This window comes from Lathamus discolor, chromosome Z (genome assembly GCF_037157495.1).
Source record: "Lathamus discolor isolate bLatDis1 chromosome Z, bLatDis1.hap1, whole genome shotgun sequence".
Lineage (NCBI taxonomy): Eukaryota > Metazoa > Chordata > Aves > Psittaciformes > Psittacidae > Lathamus > Lathamus discolor.
This window is the reverse complement of record NC_088909.1, coordinates 3,706,760-3,724,249: the sequence shown is the minus strand read 5'-3', so window position 1 is coordinate 3,724,249 and position 17,490 is coordinate 3,706,760. Positions and strand designations below refer to the sequence as shown.

Genomic DNA, 17,490 nt, shown 5'->3' with positions numbered 1-17,490 from the left:
AGGACACGTTGCCCCAGGAGGGAATGTTCGCTGCTTGCCTGCGTGGAATGATGCCAGCCACTTCCCTGCCAGACCGCATCGGACCACGAGGGCTGTGCACGTGCTTGGTGTGACTGCAGTGCCAACAGCTTCAGACGCGATGCTCAGCCCGTCCCAAAAATCAGCCCTGTAGGTCTGGCTGAGTGAGTGCAAAGGCTGAACTCAAGGCTTTAAGCTGGAGCATGGAGCAGGTTTGGATGCATGGGGCAGGATGTGTGGAGTGGAGCTATTGATGTACCCTCTTCCAAAGCGATAGAAGAGGATGCGTTCTCCTTGCAGGGCGGGGGATTCCTACTCTGGGGATGCAGCTGGACCTTAAACTGCTCCAAGTTTCATCAACAGGCTTGGAAAGGCGGGTGGGAGAAGAGGGGAGCTCAGCACTGTTGGGCTTCAATGCAGCATCCAGCAAATGCCCCACGAGTGATGCTTGCTCGCTCTGGAGCCCCAAAAGCAGCTCATCCCGTGCTGTTTAAGAGTAATTTCAACCTACATCTGTCAGGGATGTCTCTTTGAGATTCAGTTAGGCTGCTGGGTTCCTCAAGGAACAGGTGCCCACAAACAACTGAATCCTATCCCGCACCAACCCCTTGTAGATGTCAACAGATCCACCACCTATGGGAAGAGCAGTGTTAGCTCCCCAAACCATCCCATGGAGCATGGAAACACAGCCTGACCTCCCTCCCTCTGGCATCTCCCTGCTCACCATCCTTGCTGGGCCTGCTCTCCCAACCATCCTGGCACCGAGGTGGGTTTATTCCCAGTTTCTCCCTCCCATCCTCCCTGTTGTGCATGTCTTTATGGGAGTGTGGCATTAGTCTGCTTTGGGGTGTCCCAAAGCACTCAGGAGCCGATGGGATCACATACCCACATAATTCGGGAATATTTGGCACCCATGGTCCCAAAGCCAAGGGCATGGCATAGTGGATGGCATTTTTGTCCACCCCTTCCACGAATTCCCTGGCAAAGCCACTGGTGACTTCAGCCAGACAAAATTCCACCCCATTGGAAGATGCTGAAGTGAGAGATGCCTAAGGGTGGGGTGGGGTGATCCATGCTCCTGGATTCAGTGACCTATGGGGACCTTGTAAAACTGGTCTGTCGTTTGGCTTCTCCCAGTCCATTGGGAAGATGGAGGCTGCCAACTGGGTGATCCTGACACAAAGCAGGTCTTAAGCCTGAAATCAAAGCTGGCAGAGGTTTTGCCCATCGCCACGCGGGAGGGCAGAACCACCACGGTACCCAGCAGGAGCCAGGCATTTTGGGATGGAGCCAGCCACTGCCTTAGTGGTCAGTGGGGAAAGCACACATCCTCCCCAACGGGGATGCCACCCCATAACTAGGGCCAGACCTCCCAGCACCTCATCACAGAGCAGGACACAGCCCATGCCATCCCCTGGATGTCACAGTGAAGCAACCCCAAACATCCCCCCCAAGCTGCCAGACCTTGCAGAGACAAGTGAAGAAAAGCCTTTAGGGATGCATAAGCAAGACCTTGCAGGAGATGACCCTATTGACCTGCAGGATACCCCCATGCGGTTGGCATCTCCCAACAGACAAGGCATGAGTCCTGATCTCCAAACTGTACCCGTTCAGACAGGGGGAAACCACATGGCAGTACCCCTCTCCCAAATCCCATCTTTTTGGGAGGATCAAACCCCCCTTCCCAAGAGACCTTTGCAAAAGCAGCCTCCTGTGCTTCCTCCAGGCCCCCACACTGTATCTTAGGGCTGACCATCAGCATCTCTCAAAGCCATCCTGCATCCAATGCTCACCTCTCTCCATCCTTTCCTTTGCCAAGGAGGGGGGAAGCCAGCAGTGCGTACCCCCACCAAGACCAGCACACTGAGGGGCCACAGCCCTCAGCAGCTGCCTTGGCATGGATTCAAGCACAGCAGCTTGTTATTTCGGTCCTGCAATGGGGTTATATTTAGAAAGCGCTGAATACCCCTTCTCTGGAATCACTCCTTGAGGTCTGACCTTGCGGTGCTGCAGCTCGGCTCCTCATCCCACCACCCCTCTCCTTGGGTACCAGAGCTGTCACCCCCTCCATCATCCCCATGGTCCCCAGCCCTGCGCAAGAGAGAGCAGCATCATTACACCGCGGCAGTGGGGAAAGGGGATGGATGGAGCCTGAACTCCATCTCAACCCCTGACGCCATCCAGGTTCAGTCCCGGTTTCAATTATCACCTGCTGGAGCAGCAGCTGCCGAGTGCTGGGGAACTCAAAGGCAAGTCAACAAGGTCTTGTTGTTTCAGCTGCTTGAGGGCACGGAGCTATGTGTGCCTCCTGCCCGGCGCCGTGGGGATGCTGCAGCCCCCCTGCATCACGGCTGCCGTGGTTGACACACGTCCCCTGTTCTCCTTTCCTGGGCAGGTAAACACTACAGGAGCTGCCAAAAGGGGGGGGACAGAGAGAAACCTCAATAACAACAATGGGAACAGGAAAAAAAGAGAAAGAAAAACAACAGGAAAAAAATCCCCACCAAGCCAGCCGCTGCACAGAGGTTATCCGGGGGACAGAGCAAATAATTGGCGAGGCGAACAATGCATTTTAATTAAACCACTGCAGGAAACGAGGGGAGGGAATCAAGATAATTGCACAGAGCGGGAGCAGGAGATTAAAAATGCTCTTTGCTCGGAAGATGGTGGCTCCCATTCGCCTTCAATGAGCAAAACAAGGCCCCCCGCAAAGGGCTGTTGCTGGGGCTCTGGAGGGGCACACTGTGCCGTGGTCCACTGTGATGGGTGCTGCCATGGAGGGTACAGGATGAGCCCAGCCATGGGAACAGCTCCTGGGGAGCCCCATAGGGATTGTTGGTGGTTTTGGGAGCAGGACCAGGGGACGCATCGCACCACAGCGCAGCCCATTCCTTTGGTCCAGGCTGCTTTGTGGCCTCTGCTCAGCAAATTGCTTGGTCCAGGCTGTGCCTGGTGCTCACCCCATGTCCCAGGCAAAACCTTTACTTTTTCCTGCCATGGATACTTCATATTTCAGACTCTTCCAAGCAGAGAGAAGCGTTTTCCTCACCTATTCCCTTCCCTGATCCTGTGCTTTTGCTCAAGCCCTTCTCTTTACCCTCCCTCTCCATCCCAGACATGGTTCAAATGGAGAGGCCCTGACCTGCTGCCTACAACACTGATACAAGCAGCATTGTCCAGCTCCCATTCCTTCCCAGAAAAGACCCACAGGCTCCAGGATGCTGGAAGGCCATGGAAGAACCTGGGTATGAGCCCTTCCATACCTGGTACCAGCCCCCTGGGCACGCAGCATCCAGGGCAAGAGGCACCAACCTCTGCTCCAAGGCAATTTGTGAGCTATCACACTCTGCCCTCCATCCAGCTGCCTGCTAATGAGCACCAGCCCAGCCCTGCGCCTGCAATGAGAGCAGCAATCAGCCCTGCTGTTCTCCTGCGAGGAGCAATCGCCCTCCTTCCCTCCTCTGCATACATTTCCCAGGCTGTGGTTTTCAGACTCTGATCCCACATAGCTTTATTCACAAGAGAAGTCCCACTGGGGGCAAGGAAATTACTCCAGTGAGCAAAATTACCCTGTGCACGGGATGCACAACACAAGGGTTGAGAGGGTGGGGGGCTTGCACCATAAATAAATCCACCAAAGGATCTCCAAGCCAAGCCTTGCTCCTGACCATGGGCAAGAGCTGGACAAATCACAGCAATTAACAGGAAGAAAGAACCATGTGGACTTTCATATCCACAAACCTCAGGATGCGATCGGGGTGGGGAGAACATTTCACAGTCACACACTAAAACCAAAGCACATCACAAAATACTCGCTGTCCTCAGAGGCACAAGATGTGCCCTTCGGGAAGGCAGTGCCACACTGTGAGCAGGAGGCTGGCACACATATGCCATGGATGGATGCATGGCTCGTGGGTCTGCAGCAGGACATAGGCAGTGTTGTACCCGGAGCAGAAGCTTTTCCTGATGGAGATTGAATAGCAGGTTGTGCACAAGCGCTGCCCTGGTGGGAAATGAGGGAAATGAGGGCTCAGCTGTGATATTCCACTTTTTCCCTGCAGCTGCAATTGGATGGGCAGAAAAACTCCCAGTGCTGTGCTCAAACACTCGCTCTTGATGCACCAAAGAGTTTTCCACAAGCAACCGGACAGAAAAACGATGCTGCTTTAGCACAAGCTTATAACAATACTGGGAGGGAGGGAATTGTCCAGTATTTCCAACCTAAACCTGAGTCAGAGCCAGGAGGTGAAGCCCACCATGCAGGCAGTAAGGTGGCTGCAGCTTCTCTGGCTGTTTGCTCAATAAGAGCATCCCAAGGGTGAATAAGGCAACTGAATCAGAGCTCAGCAACCCTAAGAAACAAAGGGGAAGTGGGGGCCAAACCCAGCACCCCTCTCCCAGACCCCCCTTGCTGCTGCCTCTCCATCACCCACGTGGCTGCCCCAGCCCATGGTGGGGTATTAACTGCATCCCCAGCGCTGTGTGAGGATGCTCTGGCTGCAAGCAGAGATGTGAGCAACCTCCCCTCTGTGTGCAGAGCTCCAGGGATGGGACATTTGGCAGCTGCCTGCGGGGAAGGTGTTTGAAGTGTACTGCTTGTGTTGGGAACATGAGTCAGAGCTCCCCGGTGCAGGAACCTGACGTCTCCCTCCTGCTCGTTTATTCAGCACGTCAAATATTTGCCCTGCACAGTTGCACCAGATGCACGTGATCCAGGAAAGGGTTTTTTCCTCCCCTTTTTGCTGGCTTATAGTAAAACACCACAGTGCCATCTTGGGAAACTTGGGCTCGCAGATAAGCGCGTTACAGCACCCTTTCCCTTGCCTGCTTCAGGGACCAGCTCCTCTGCAAGCATCTCCTCTGCTGTACCACCAAGGCCCTGTGGTGGCCAGGAGGGTCTGGATACCAAAACCCACAGGAAACAGCAACCACCCCAGAGTCTGCAATGGGGTAAGGTCATTTCAGACCCATTTCCAGCACATTTGTAAATCTGGGAGCCTGCAGGCAGTGAATGGTCCCCCTGTAAATGCATCCCGCCTGGAAGCGATGCAGGCAGTGGCAGGAGAGGCCAGCCAAGGAAAACGGCTCAATTTTGCCTCCCTTTAGTGAGGAATTGGCTTTGCTTGCTGCCAGCTGCACAATAGTCCCATGGGGACCTCGGTCTTTTCTTCTTTGTGCCACATCCTTGGATTTCTTATTTCTTATGCCTTGAATGTCCAATTCCCAGGGAGGAGGAAGAGGTGTTTATATCATTAACAGCTAAAGGCTGGAGAAGGTGACCTTGTGCAGAGGTGACACAAGAAGCCTCGTGTCCCACATGCCCCCCCCCGCCCTGGGGTTTCTATCCCGTGACTGCATCCAAAAATGTCCTGTTTCATCAGGAACTGCAGAAATGGGTCATAAAACACAAGCTTTAGGGATGCAACACCCGCATGGTGCACTGCTCGATCAGCACAGCGTGCTGCAGGGAAAACACATGTCCCTCCACCCTGTTTGCAGGAGGAACATCACCCTTCAATCTCCACTTGCATCCCCAACAAATACACACATAGGGCTTTAGGCCCTCAGAGTTTTCCAGGATCAGGGCTCCACTAAGAAAGCATCCTTGAGTATCGTGCTTAACTGGCTCCAGAAGGATCTGCCCCATCCACCTTCATGCTGGCAGGGAAGGACCAGCTTATCCAGCCTTTAGCCCATGGCAAAAACTGCCCACAGCTGAGCCCAATGTACTTTGGGAAGTCAGCAGTGAAAAAGCAGTGCTTGGGTAAAAACAATACAGCCAAGACAGCACCATATGCCTCCTGGTCCAGCCAAGGAGCTGCAGTGACCTTGCCCAAACTCAGTGCCTTGGGTTGACAGTGCAGAGCGAGAAGATGTGGTTCACATCTGGCTGTGGCTGCAAAGGACGGATGTGTTTGGTTACTGTCCAGGGCCTTATCTGCAGCTCTGTCTATGCACACAATGACTCAGCCTTGCCTTCGAGCCCTTCTGAAAGAGGAGCTGTAGCACATCTCTTCCCAGCAGCATCCCTGTGCTGCCATAAAATAGATTTGGGACATTCAGACTCCTGCAAGGGAAAAAGAAATAAATAAAACTAATCAAAGCCGTGTTTCTCCATGGGAATCTTCCAATTTCAATTGTAAATCATTCAGAGAAGGATAAAATCAAACGCTTTAATGATGGAATCTATCTCTCTAAGCTTAGAGACTTAAAAGCTAAGCATACCCCCATCCCAATGGGAAGGCTCTGGTGAGGCCCCTGTGTTTTCTTAGACACTTACCATAGGGCAAAATGAAGCATCTCCTGGAGATGCTCTGTGTCTGGAGGGAGGCAAAAGTGGATTTCAACAGGTCTCTTTCCTATAATCCCTAGGAAATTCAGCAGCATTTAGTGAGGAGAGCCCCAAAGCCCTGAGGTAATGCTGAACCACCCCATATTAGACATCAGAGGGTCTAAGGATGGGAATGCTGCAGCCAGCCAAACGCAGCACATCCATGAGTAACCTGCAAAACCCAGACCCAGACCCCATCTCCCTCACCTTGGGCAGTGTTTCCCTTCCAATATCACACCCTTAAGCAGCTTTTATCACATTCATCCTCACTGTTTGTCCATCACTGCCTATGGGGACGGAGGGACAATGGGGTTGACGGCTGGGGGTCCCCTGGCAAGCAAATCAACTCCTGCTCTGCACCGCAACCGCCTTCACACCAATGGTTTTTCCAGTGGGAAAGCAGATGGGGCTACATCTGCTGGGAGCTTTTCCCGAGCACATCCTGGCTTTGAAGGCATCAACAGAGTCATATTGTGTGTGATACCGGGCCAAGCGCTGCCTGACCTGGGGGCCAGAAAGCTGCGAGCCAGCAATGCAGTTCACTTGGCAGACACTTGATGGGGCTACGAAACCGATTACCAGCACACCTGGCAGAAACGGGGGGGCAAACCAGCCTCTGCCAGATGTTTTGGGGTCCCGTTTTGCGGGTATCAGGCTGGTGTTGCAGTAGCCAGCAGCATCCATGCAGGATGCTGGCCTTGCTGCAGTGGTACCCGGCATTGGCAGCTCTGCTTTAGCTTTCGGTTGCGTTCTGGACGCTGTGGCAGAGTGAGAATTGCCAGCACATGGATAACGCTGGAGGGTTTATCCCCAGAAGATTGCCCATGCTCTGCTTTCATAAGCACTGTGGTGATGGAAAGGGAAGGTATGGAATGGACAGGTCTGGTAGTGAAAGCACTGATCAAGTTCTACACTGCTGCTGCTGCAGGGTTTGGTGGTGGTGTTGGAAGTGCTGGGGTAGCGGCTGGACTTGATGATCGATAAGGTCCTTTCCAACCTGGTTGATTCTATGATTCTATATACTAGGAAGTGACCTTGCTACGTCCTGACCCACCACTGCCTAAACCCAGACTGTTCACAGGCTGCCGCAGTGGGATTTCCCCATGTTTCACCCCAAAACAAGGGGAGGACGGGGAGATGCAATCCCAGAGCAGACCGTGAGCACTGTGAGAGGTTCAGTCCCGCATTGCAGAGCCCACTGCAGGCAAGGCAAGGGCCAGCCCCCAATTCCCTGAACTTTCCGGCGTGGCTCTAAATCCACCAGGCCCTGCCTGGCTCCAGCTGGCTGGGCAAGCTGGCAGCAGCCAGAGAGCAGATAGCGAGAGTCAAAGCTTCTCTTGCTGGAGGAAAATAGACCAGAAAGAACAAGAGAGGGTCTCCATAAATCACGAGCTTGTTACTGATGGAGAGAACTCCCCTCCCTCTTGCTCCACACACTGCAGTACGAATTATGGCCCCAACTTCGCTGTTGTTCAGTGATGAACATCTGAAAAGGCTGTGACAGATGAGAGAAGGGATGATTTAACAGCCATAAATCCAGCCAGCTTAGAGGTGTTTTTACAACCAAACCCATCTTGAATCCCCTCTGTTATGAATACTTATCACTCCCAGACACTACTACAATGGAAAGATTTTTAACAGCTTTAATAGAGATGCAATAAAACCCCCCAGAGCCCAGCAAGCAAATGTCCTTTTTATCCCTCAAGGGAAGGAGAAGGGGGCTGAGAGCCATTTGCTGTGCTCAGGCTCGAAGGATCAGAGCTGGAGCAGCCACAACTAGCCCTTGTGTTTAATGGATGGGTGGCATCAGCAGAGATCTGTATCAGCTTTCCTAAAGCTGCTGCAGGGAGGGTGTAATTAATACCTCGTAGGGAGGGAGGAACGGGGGGAACAGGCTGTGCCCATGATGTGCAGCACCTTCCACCTCTCTCTTACCTCTGCCACGTCTCCTCCTGTGATTACCCAAGTCACGTCTAGTCTGACCCATCCTGGGGGGTTCAAAATGAGGTTGGTTTCAGCCCAAAGACCCTCCTGGGTTGGTGCCACCCCTCGCTGCTGTTAATGCACCTCATTTCTCATGCACTGAAGGCTAAACAGGCTCAATGACCACCACCAAACAAGCAGAATAAGGGCTCTGCTCACTGTCGCTTCGAGGAGGCTGGGAGATATCCCAGCTCAGGGTTAAGAAGCCAAGGATCTCACTCCCTCTTGCTATATGTGCTGCCTCTATGGCCTCTCTATACCCTTCTGCACATAGAGGCTGCACCCAGCCAGCAGAACCAGTGTCTGAGAGATGCCAGGGTTGCACCCACTGCAAAGGGCACCCGGTGCTGAGCAAATACCTAAGGAATAAGATACCCCTTTCTTATACACACAAACTTATCAGGCATAGCAAGGTGATAACCAATTCATGGGATGGAGGGAACAAAAGCGCTCCCAGGGCAGGTGGCTTCTGGTTTTCCATAGCTGGAAAACCCCAGGTAAAACATCCAAGCACAAGCTTCAGGGATGATGGGTTTCCCTCCTGCAATGGTGAATCCATGGAGTGCTTCGAGGAGTTAAACCAGAAAGAGCAGGGCAAGCTCTTTCCTAAGAGAAAGGTGGCTATGAAACCTTGTTCTTGGGCTATTGAGAGAGACACCGGCATGACAGAGATCAGGCTCAGCTTGACCGTAGGGAGACAAGAACAAACGTGGTCTCCAAAGCCTGTGTGGAGGATGAAGCTCCCAGCCCATTAATCTAAGGGAACATCTTCTTTTTTAATAAGATAACAGTGAGTAATTGATTTTTAAATACACTGAAATCGAATGTCCTGAGGCGAGAGCAGGATCCCAGCTCCATCGTCACATCAGCAGCGAGTGGCAGGGATTGAGAGCACAGGGGAAAAGGAAACAAACCCTAAAGCTCCTTCATGTGCCTTGCTGGCCCCGGGGCAAACATGAAGGTTTCTTTTAGAGGTGCATCAATCCTCCTCTATTAAATACTAGGTCATCAAAAGGGAGAAGCCAGTGAGGGCTGAGCTGGGGCAGGCACCAGGGACCAAGCAGGCTGAGCAGGCAGCATGGGTAAGATCCATCTGATTAAAACACACAAGAGCTGAGTGAGAAAGTCACTTTTAAGACAATTTATTCCATCCTTTCACTCTCTCAACCCATCCTTCACACAGCTGGGAAGGGCTTATGGATGTTTTTTATTTCATTTTAATTCTTTTTGGTAGAAAAATACACGTGCAAATAATATACACTTCACCGCTGAGCTTCTTTTCATTTTGGGGAAAAAAAGGACGATAATAAAGAAACAAAGCAGGATTTGGGAAAGACCTGAGTGGAGATAAACACGGGGATGCAATAGGGATGGGATGCTCCAGGATGCAGGTCCTGGTGCTGAGCTCCCTGATATCCGTGGTCCAGCACATCTTCTCCATCAAATAGGTGCATGTTAGGCCTCTCTGACAGTCCCTTACCCCAGAAAGAAACACTCTCTGGTAACACTGCCCACACTGGGGAATGGTCAAGGGAAAACCAGTGCTGAATCCAATCCTTCATACGAGACCCAGCGTGGAGCAGAGCCCCAGCCCCAGCAGCAAGGGAAGCCCAGCTCAGGCAAAACCATCATTCTCATGGTAGAAAATGACACCAGAAACAGGGAAAAAGCCCTGTTCTGCTATTTATCTGATGGGATACAGCCAACAGCATGGGGAAAAATAGACTGAGGATTGGTTGGAACCTGGACTTCAGTTTCAGGACAGTGTTTTGGGGGTGAGACTGCGTGATGGGCCCTTGGCTGCTTGGAACTGGGGTTTACTGACCCCATAGGCTGAGCTGACCAGGTCCCATCTGAACAGGGATGTGCCCTGTGGAGGGGAGCAGCGATGTCCCCATATCCCCAGCCTCCCTGCAAACCCTGTGCCAAGGAAAAAGCAGATACGCTGCATACCAGGGAGCTGCCATCACTGGAGCAGAATAGGAGATGTGCTTTTAAGACAGAGCTATTTCAGGTTTGATCGATGGAGCGAAGGGGATGGCGAAGGAGAGGGCAGCGAGATGCAGCCTGGGGGAAGAGGGTGATTAATCTCATGGCACGGCTGCTTTGGGAAGCCAGGAGGCTTTGGGAAACACCACAAGCCCACAGCAGCCCTGATGCTGAGGATGCAGCAGGAGCGGGTACAGGGGGTATCAGCCTTGGTGCTGTTTCGCTGCCTCCTCCCAAGCAGCTTCCATGTGTGCTCCTCTCCCAACAATCCTGCCCAAGGCCACGGTTTTTCTCCTGCTGATCCAGGCTAATGATACGGAGCAAACTGCATTTTCTCTCTGCCCACAGGTACAAAACCACACATGCGGTGCAGGGAAGATGTCCCAGGGGAAGGATTTCTCCCCAGCTCCCAAGGAGCTGTATACAGAGGAAGGCAATAGCACTTTGCCAGCCCCATCTCTGTTCCCAGCAAGCCTCCCCACCGTCCATGTCCCCAGGCAGTGGTGACATCCTGGGTACACAGCCCTGACCCAGATGCCTGCTGCATCCCATTGCCATCCCCAGCAGCCAGATCCCGCATTGCCAGGACGAGCCCATGTGCTGAGAGCACCCGGTGCCTCACTATGGAGGGAGATCAGTCAAACCAGAAGCTGCTCTCCCAGAGGAACTGGCCTCCCTCGGTGGCTGCATATGGCCCCAGGGGCTGGATGTGGTCCCTGCCATCACCTCCCATAACCCTGGTCCAGCTGCAGCCTCCATGCAGATGCCAGTGGGGAAAGGCAACAGAAAGGTCACAGCCTTGGATTCCTTTGGATTTACCACCATCCACAGCAGCCTTGGGAAGGCACCGAGCAGTGAACACGTTTGGTTGCCATGGAACACCCCAGACCACAGGCAGCATTCCATGGTGGGGCTGGAGACCCTCAATCCAGCTCTCGCAAACACACCTGGAGCCTGCAGCAGTCACTCTCTCTTTGCGTTTGTTTGGGTTTGGTTTTGCTTTTTTACTCACAAAATACACTTTTGGGGCTGTCTACTCCGAAAACAGATGCGAGGGGGTCTGGCGAGGGGCAAGGGGACTGTCTAGCTCCTATTTCTACGTGCTGCCTTGGTGCAGCGCTAAGGGTTGGTGGATGATCATGCAGGTTTTATCGCAGCTTGTGTGTGTGGTTTCTCAAAGCAGCACAGCTTCAGTTTCAGGTATATCCCCAAAGGTGGGTTTCTTTCCCCATCTTGCCTGCTCCAACCGCAGCGCGATGGCCAGGCAGCTATTCGGTAGCCATCTGCTCAATGTGGTCACTGAGCAGCTTGAATTGCTCTGTGGAGGAGAGAGAAAACGGTGCTGGGAGGGTGCTGAAGCATCCCACCCAGGTAGGAGAGCTCCATCCCTCTGGAATCCCATGGAAGGGGTGCGCATCCTCCCCTACCTTCATCCAAGTTGCCGATGGTCGCCTGCTTCTTCAGGAAGTCACTGCAGAGCTTCTTGTTCAGGCCGAACGCCAGCATGTTGTGGATGAAGGTGCTGAGGAAGGACAGAGATGCTCTTGGTGAGGGAAGGGCCAGGCTGCCTTCTTTTCCCCCCACCTTTCTCTTTGTCCCTTCATCCCCTTGTACGAGGCACTGGGATGATGCTCAGCTACGGGAAGGCATGCTAAGAGACACTGTAGTGTCCAGATTTCAATTTAAGAGATAGGAGCATGTCCCAAACAGAAGCACCAAGCATCCTCTGCACCATAACGGATGTTCCCAATGATGGAACATCTGTGATGTGTCCCCCATCAACAGCCCGTGCCCTGCTCACCCCAGCTGCCCGAAGGTGATGTTCTCGTTAAAGCGGAGGCTGTCATCACGCTCCTCCTGCGTCATGTGGCACCACTTCTCCCTGCAAGGCACAAACCCGTCTGGCACCACCATCGCCCCAGAACCCCCTGCCTGCATCCCCCCCTCCCCAGGACACAGAGAGCACCAAGACTCCTTGGCATGTGGGGTGCAGGATGAGCTCCCACAACTGCATCCATCCGCAGGTCTCTCGCTCTGGGGCAAAGAAAGAGATGTCGCAGGAGAAAGTCATCTTCAAGCTTGGCTTGCTCCTGAAGGTTAAGAGCTAGGAAAAGCATTGGCCTCTTGGCACAGAGCTTGCATCTCTCATCTTCAGTGCCATCGCTTTGGCACGGGGGATGAGTGGGGAAGCAGTGGGTCTGCAGCTCATGCTGAAGCCTCCACAGCCCAGGAGGGGTACCACAAGGGTACCAGGCACCTCTCCCCCATCTGCAGTGGGGCTCCAACTCCCCAAACCCCGAGCAAGCCATTCCCCAAACATACCTGCCCCTCCGACAGCATGAGGAGCTCCCATCCTCTTTCCTATGGCCCCACTCAAGGGCCAAAGTGCCAACATCACACTGAAGATGCCCTGGCTCTACTCCGCCTCCCAAGCAAATGCAACTGCAGCATTGCCTTCAAGGAAAGGGGTTTATGTGCTTTAGATGTTGGCAACCAACTCTAGGTGGTGGCACGAGTCCCCATCCAGGTGTCCCACTTGTGGGGGCTTTGGGAATAAAGCCCATGTCATGGAATGTCACTGTGGTGGTGTGCTCAGGTGGTGGCAGCAGGGGCTCAGTGCATGCACACCAGGTGAAGCCAGCCCCATCCCGAGAGGTTACAGGCAAGGATAAGAGGAGGAAAAGCAAGGAAAAACAGGGATAGGTAGAAGAAAAATAGCTCTATGGAGGAGAAGGAAGAGGAGAACACCAGGAGCGCATCACACGCTTATAGCTCGCACTAGCTCGCCAGCACACCAAGCGGGATGGGAGGAGCTGTACTGGGTGAAAACAGCAGCTGGGATGAAGGGTGTCTCACAGTGCATTCAGGGGGTGAGCTCAGCCCCAGAGCGTGTTTGTGTTGCTGAAAGTGGAGAAGGATGAGTGCCCATCCAGGCTGACCGCATGGAGGTGAGCCTGTCCTCACCCCAGCCAGCACAGCCCATGCGGAAGGTGCTGAGCCGAGCCTCAGGGAGAGAGCTGCTGCTATTCACAGGGCTCTGGAAACTTGTATGGTATATTTAGAAGTATTTAAGGAAGAAAAAAGAGGTGTAATTTCTTCCAGATAAAGCTCACAATAGCAAATGAAAACCACATCCAAATCTGGAGGCTGCAAAGAAAGGAGAAGAATCAAATTAAGGGGGCTTTGAAATCTGGAAGCGGAACTTCACAGACCTCACTGGCCCACTTACAGAAGCAGCATGTTTGTAACAATTTTTTTCCTGCCTTTTTATGTTTTTGAGGGAGGAAGGAGAGAGGAAAAAAACATTATCAAAGAAAAATCTGGCTTGTTATTCGGGAGTAACATGCCTGGGAAGGGGGGAAGCTCGCATGTGGCTCTACTCAGGCCCTTTGATCTTCATACTAGCACAATGGGGCAGGCGCAGGGGTGTGTAACCCCACAGTGTGATAACACCTTGCCTGTATTTTGGCGTACCCAAGAATGTCTTGCCATGGACAGACAATGGTGAGAACTGTGCCTGTAAGATGCGGCTTCATCCACTTGGCATCACCAGTCTTTCAGCAACAGCATTTCACCCCACACAGCCGACCTGAGCAATGCTCTGTCTGAGCAGTGTTCCAGTTATCCATTTGCTGGTGCATGCCTTAGCCACGTGGGAGATTTACTGCCAAGCTTCAAAGAACCCTCATCCTCCTGCTAATGCCCTCACTTGCAGTGATTTGCTCAGAGATTGACGACCCCATGCTCCAGCACAAGAGCCGTGGCTCTCCCCCTGTCCCGATCCCAACTCAGAACACCAATGGATGCGGCTGCATTTGAGCGTTTTCAGCTGGCAAAGGACCCTCAGCACCTCTATGTGGCAGCAGAAGCCAGGAGCAGGCAGCAAAGACAGGAGAGGGGGATGCTTTCTCCACGAAGAGACTCAGTTCATGTCCAAAACCTGCCTGGGGAGCTGTTCCCAGCGTAAACCCTTGGCTACCCCATCAGTGGGCATCTGATTCCCACAGCAAAATGTTACAGCTTGAAACTGGACAAGTTTCCTTATAAAAAGCCACATTAAAGAGGCCTTTCTGGCCCTTTTGAGTGGGTGATGGACACAGAGTCAGATCTCTGGTGGCCCTTCCTCCTCAATGGAGAAAGGGCCTTTCAGAGCCCCCCCGAAACATGTTACCCGCCTCCCCATGGCAGGGTTTGGACCTGAAGTGAGCATCGGCCTCTGGACACTAACGCACTGAAGTAGAGGGACAGACACACCTCTTCTCCTCTTCCTCCCCAGTGTTCCCTCTGGAGCGGCAGCAGAAACAGGGCCGACAAGAGTGGTGCGTGAAAGATCATGCAAGATAGAGGGATGGAGGGGAAAGGAGGGAAGAAGAGATGGAAAGAAGGTTGTTAGAGGCAGAGAGAGGAAAGAGAGAGAAAAAGAGGTTTAGTTCTGGTTCCCATCCCCTGCCCACCCCACCGACAGGAGCAAAAACCTCCCCTGCTTTACTGCAGCCCCAGAGGATACAGCCCAAACACTACAGAGATGCCCTGACCACCCCATAGAAATGGTCACAGCCCTGTCACCACGGGCCATCCAGACACCTTCTGTGGCCAAGCATCCCTGGTGTTCCAAACCCATTCCATGTGACACCAGCCCTCACCAACCAGCTTCTCCTGCCAGGGCTTTTTATCCTCAGTCCAGCAAGCAGCATCCATTCACCCAGTGGCATCCATTATGCTCTCCAGAGCACTGAGGGGGAACCACCACCACCTTCCGACCCCCACTGAGATACTCAGAGCACTCCAAAGGTGCAGCTCTCAAAGCTCATTAGTTAGGTGGGCTTGTTTCTGCAGCAGAAGCAGACTCAGCCATCAGTTTAATTGAGAAAGGCACTCGGAGCAGAGAGCAGCTGCCGGTGGCGTATGTCCTTGTGAGACACTTGCTGCTGCTAATTTGGGGCTTAATCAAAGCAAATGCAGTTATGGTTACATTAACTGTTCAATAGGTTCTCTTGGTGGCTTGCTTGGGATAAAAGGAAAGGCAATAAAGGAGAAAACAGAGATTGATCGGCACGCTCAGCTTAGCAGAGCATCCCATGGTGTGAGCCAGGGCTGCTGCGGCTTAGCTCAGGTTGTGGGGGGGGATGCGGGAGGGCTGTCTGCTCAGAAAAGGGGCTGTTCAAGTGCTCTCACCCTGAGAGCTCAAAGCCTCAAAGCACTGCACAGACACACAGCAAGGGGGAAACTGCAGTCGAGAGAGGAGTGAATTGCTCAAGCCCTCGTGGCAGCTCCATAATGGAGCAAGAGATGGACGTGAGCCTGGCGAGCATCTCACCTACCCTTGCACCCTGTCGGATCTCCATGCCCGGGCACCCAGATGCTCCCAGCACACAGCCACCTTCACAAACAAGCAGCCCCTTCCCTTTGCAGGGTTTCTTTCCATCCTACAGCTCTCAGGGGTGATGCTGACGTCTCCAGCTCCCATCCTTGCTGGTTGCCTGGTGTTGGTCCACACGCTATGCTGGCACAGCATGTCCACAGTCCCCGTGGGGAGAGCTGGTACCCAGAGCATCCCCTCCCTATCACTGCACTAAGCATCTTTCCCTGTATCTGCTTGCAAACTAATCATCAACATCCTGAACCAAGCTGGGTTTTCTGGGAACACCTCTAGGGCTTTGTTCTTGCAAAACTGATGCAAAACAAGCAAGAAAACCTTCATGCACCTAAATCCCTAAGAGGATGCTCCCCACAGCCCAGTAGTCCCACGGATTTGCCATCAGGGGCAGAAAGGAGAGTGTTTCCCCATGGTTGGTGATGCTTAGGACCATTGCGAATGCTGTGAGGCTGGAGGGGACACAGCATCTCCTCTTCTGATGGGAACACATCCTACCTGGTGGTGGGGGACCGCTTCCTGCGCTCGCAGTGCACAGCGTCGAAGAAGGCAGCATTCCAAAACCGCAGGTTGTGCCTGCAGGGATGGAGGGAGATGTTGGGAACGGCCACCCCACAGCTCCCATCTCTTCTATGTCTCTGGGTCTGCCCAGGGCCAATCTCTCCCATTTCCCAAGAGCCAGGAGGTGATTCAAGGGGGTTTAAAGCAAGTCTGGTGGATTTGGTTCATTTCTGGACCCACTCCTTGGGTGGCTGCAAACCCACTCTCGCTGGCACAAGAGGTGTGAAAAAGCCACCAACGTCCTCTTTTAGGGGCAGCAGCAGCTTAAAAGCACTCATAAACATACAGGGAGACCAACACTGGTCAGGAACCAGCTCGCCCCGGGCAGGCTTTACCAGATGGGCTGCTGCTTGAGGTGCATGTACAGGTAGATCTTCTCTCCTTTCTTCTCCTCCTCTGGGCTCTGCACGGAAACTGTGGGGACACAGTTATATACCGAGGTCTGGACGATTCCCACCTTCCCACCCATGGACAGACTATGTGACCCTCTTCCAGCTCAGTGTCCAAGCAGCCGTGATGGCAAGGTCTGCAAATCTAATGCCCATCCCCAGCACATCCACAGCAACAAGAACAAGAGCTTTGGCTGCCCTTTGTGGGCAGGTATAAGCTCTGACCAAAGCATGGATGTCCCAGAAGGATACTTGAGGGACTGGGTCACTGGTGGGTAGCACACACAGCTACTGAGGGGAAACTGGTGCAACGTGAAAGCTCAGGGGCAGTGGATGCCCAAACCTCTGCAAGCTGTGTCACTGAGGACAAGATGCCACAAGGTGTCCTGTGGAATAAGAGCTGTGATTGCTCCAAAGCAAGGAGCTGTGAAGGCTCCTTTAGAGCAATTCTCTAAGGGCTCAGAGAAGATAGCATCTTCCTGCTCTTCTCCTGGCCCCACAGCTCCAGCAATGCTGGTCATGGTTATCTCATACTGCCTCCGACCCTTGTTCCTGCACTGGGGTTGCCATTACTGCCAGCATTGGCTTCACTCACCCGTCTTCTTCAGCTTCTCCTTTGGTTTGTCCTCCCCTTCGCTGTGGCACAGAAATCAGTGTCAGCTCCCAAAAAGCCTGTCCCCACAACAGCACATATGGCAAAGCCCTGCCCACCCCAGCAAGGGGATCACCCTCACTGAACCCCCCCCCATTTCCATGCCATGGTCCCCAAGGCTAGAAAGGTGGCTAAGGGACTGTGATGTCCATCCCAGTCAAACCCAGTACAGAGATAATGCAGAAGATCACAA

At 53.2% G+C, this 17,490-nt stretch overlaps 1 protein-coding gene across 10 annotated transcripts in view; it reads right to left on the bottom strand.

Moving 5' to 3' along the window:
• Positions 1-9,458: 9,458 nt before the first annotated feature.
• Positions 9,459-17,490, bottom strand: part of KIAA0513 (KIAA0513 ortholog) — a 30,593-nt gene continuing 22,561 nt past the window's right edge. For 9 of the 10 annotated variants that reach the window (XM_065661912.1, XM_065661916.1, XM_065661917.1 and 6 more), the window contains 6 exons: positions 17,241-17,281; positions 16,592-16,670; positions 16,194-16,271; positions 12,123-12,203; positions 11,749-11,843; positions 9,459-11,639 (listed from right to left, as the gene is read on the bottom strand). In XM_065661912.1, the coding sequence (XP_065517984.1) occupies positions 11,590-11,639; positions 11,749-11,843; positions 12,123-12,203; positions 16,194-16,271; positions 16,592-16,670; positions 17,241-17,281 (424 nt within the window). In that variant the 3' untranslated portion in view covers positions 9,459-11,589. Of the gene's footprint in view, positions 11,640-11,748; positions 11,844-12,122; positions 12,204-12,279; positions 13,469-16,193; positions 16,272-16,591; positions 16,671-17,240; positions 17,282-17,490 lie in introns of those variants that run through there. The other variant, XM_065661922.1, reaches the window with a different exon arrangement.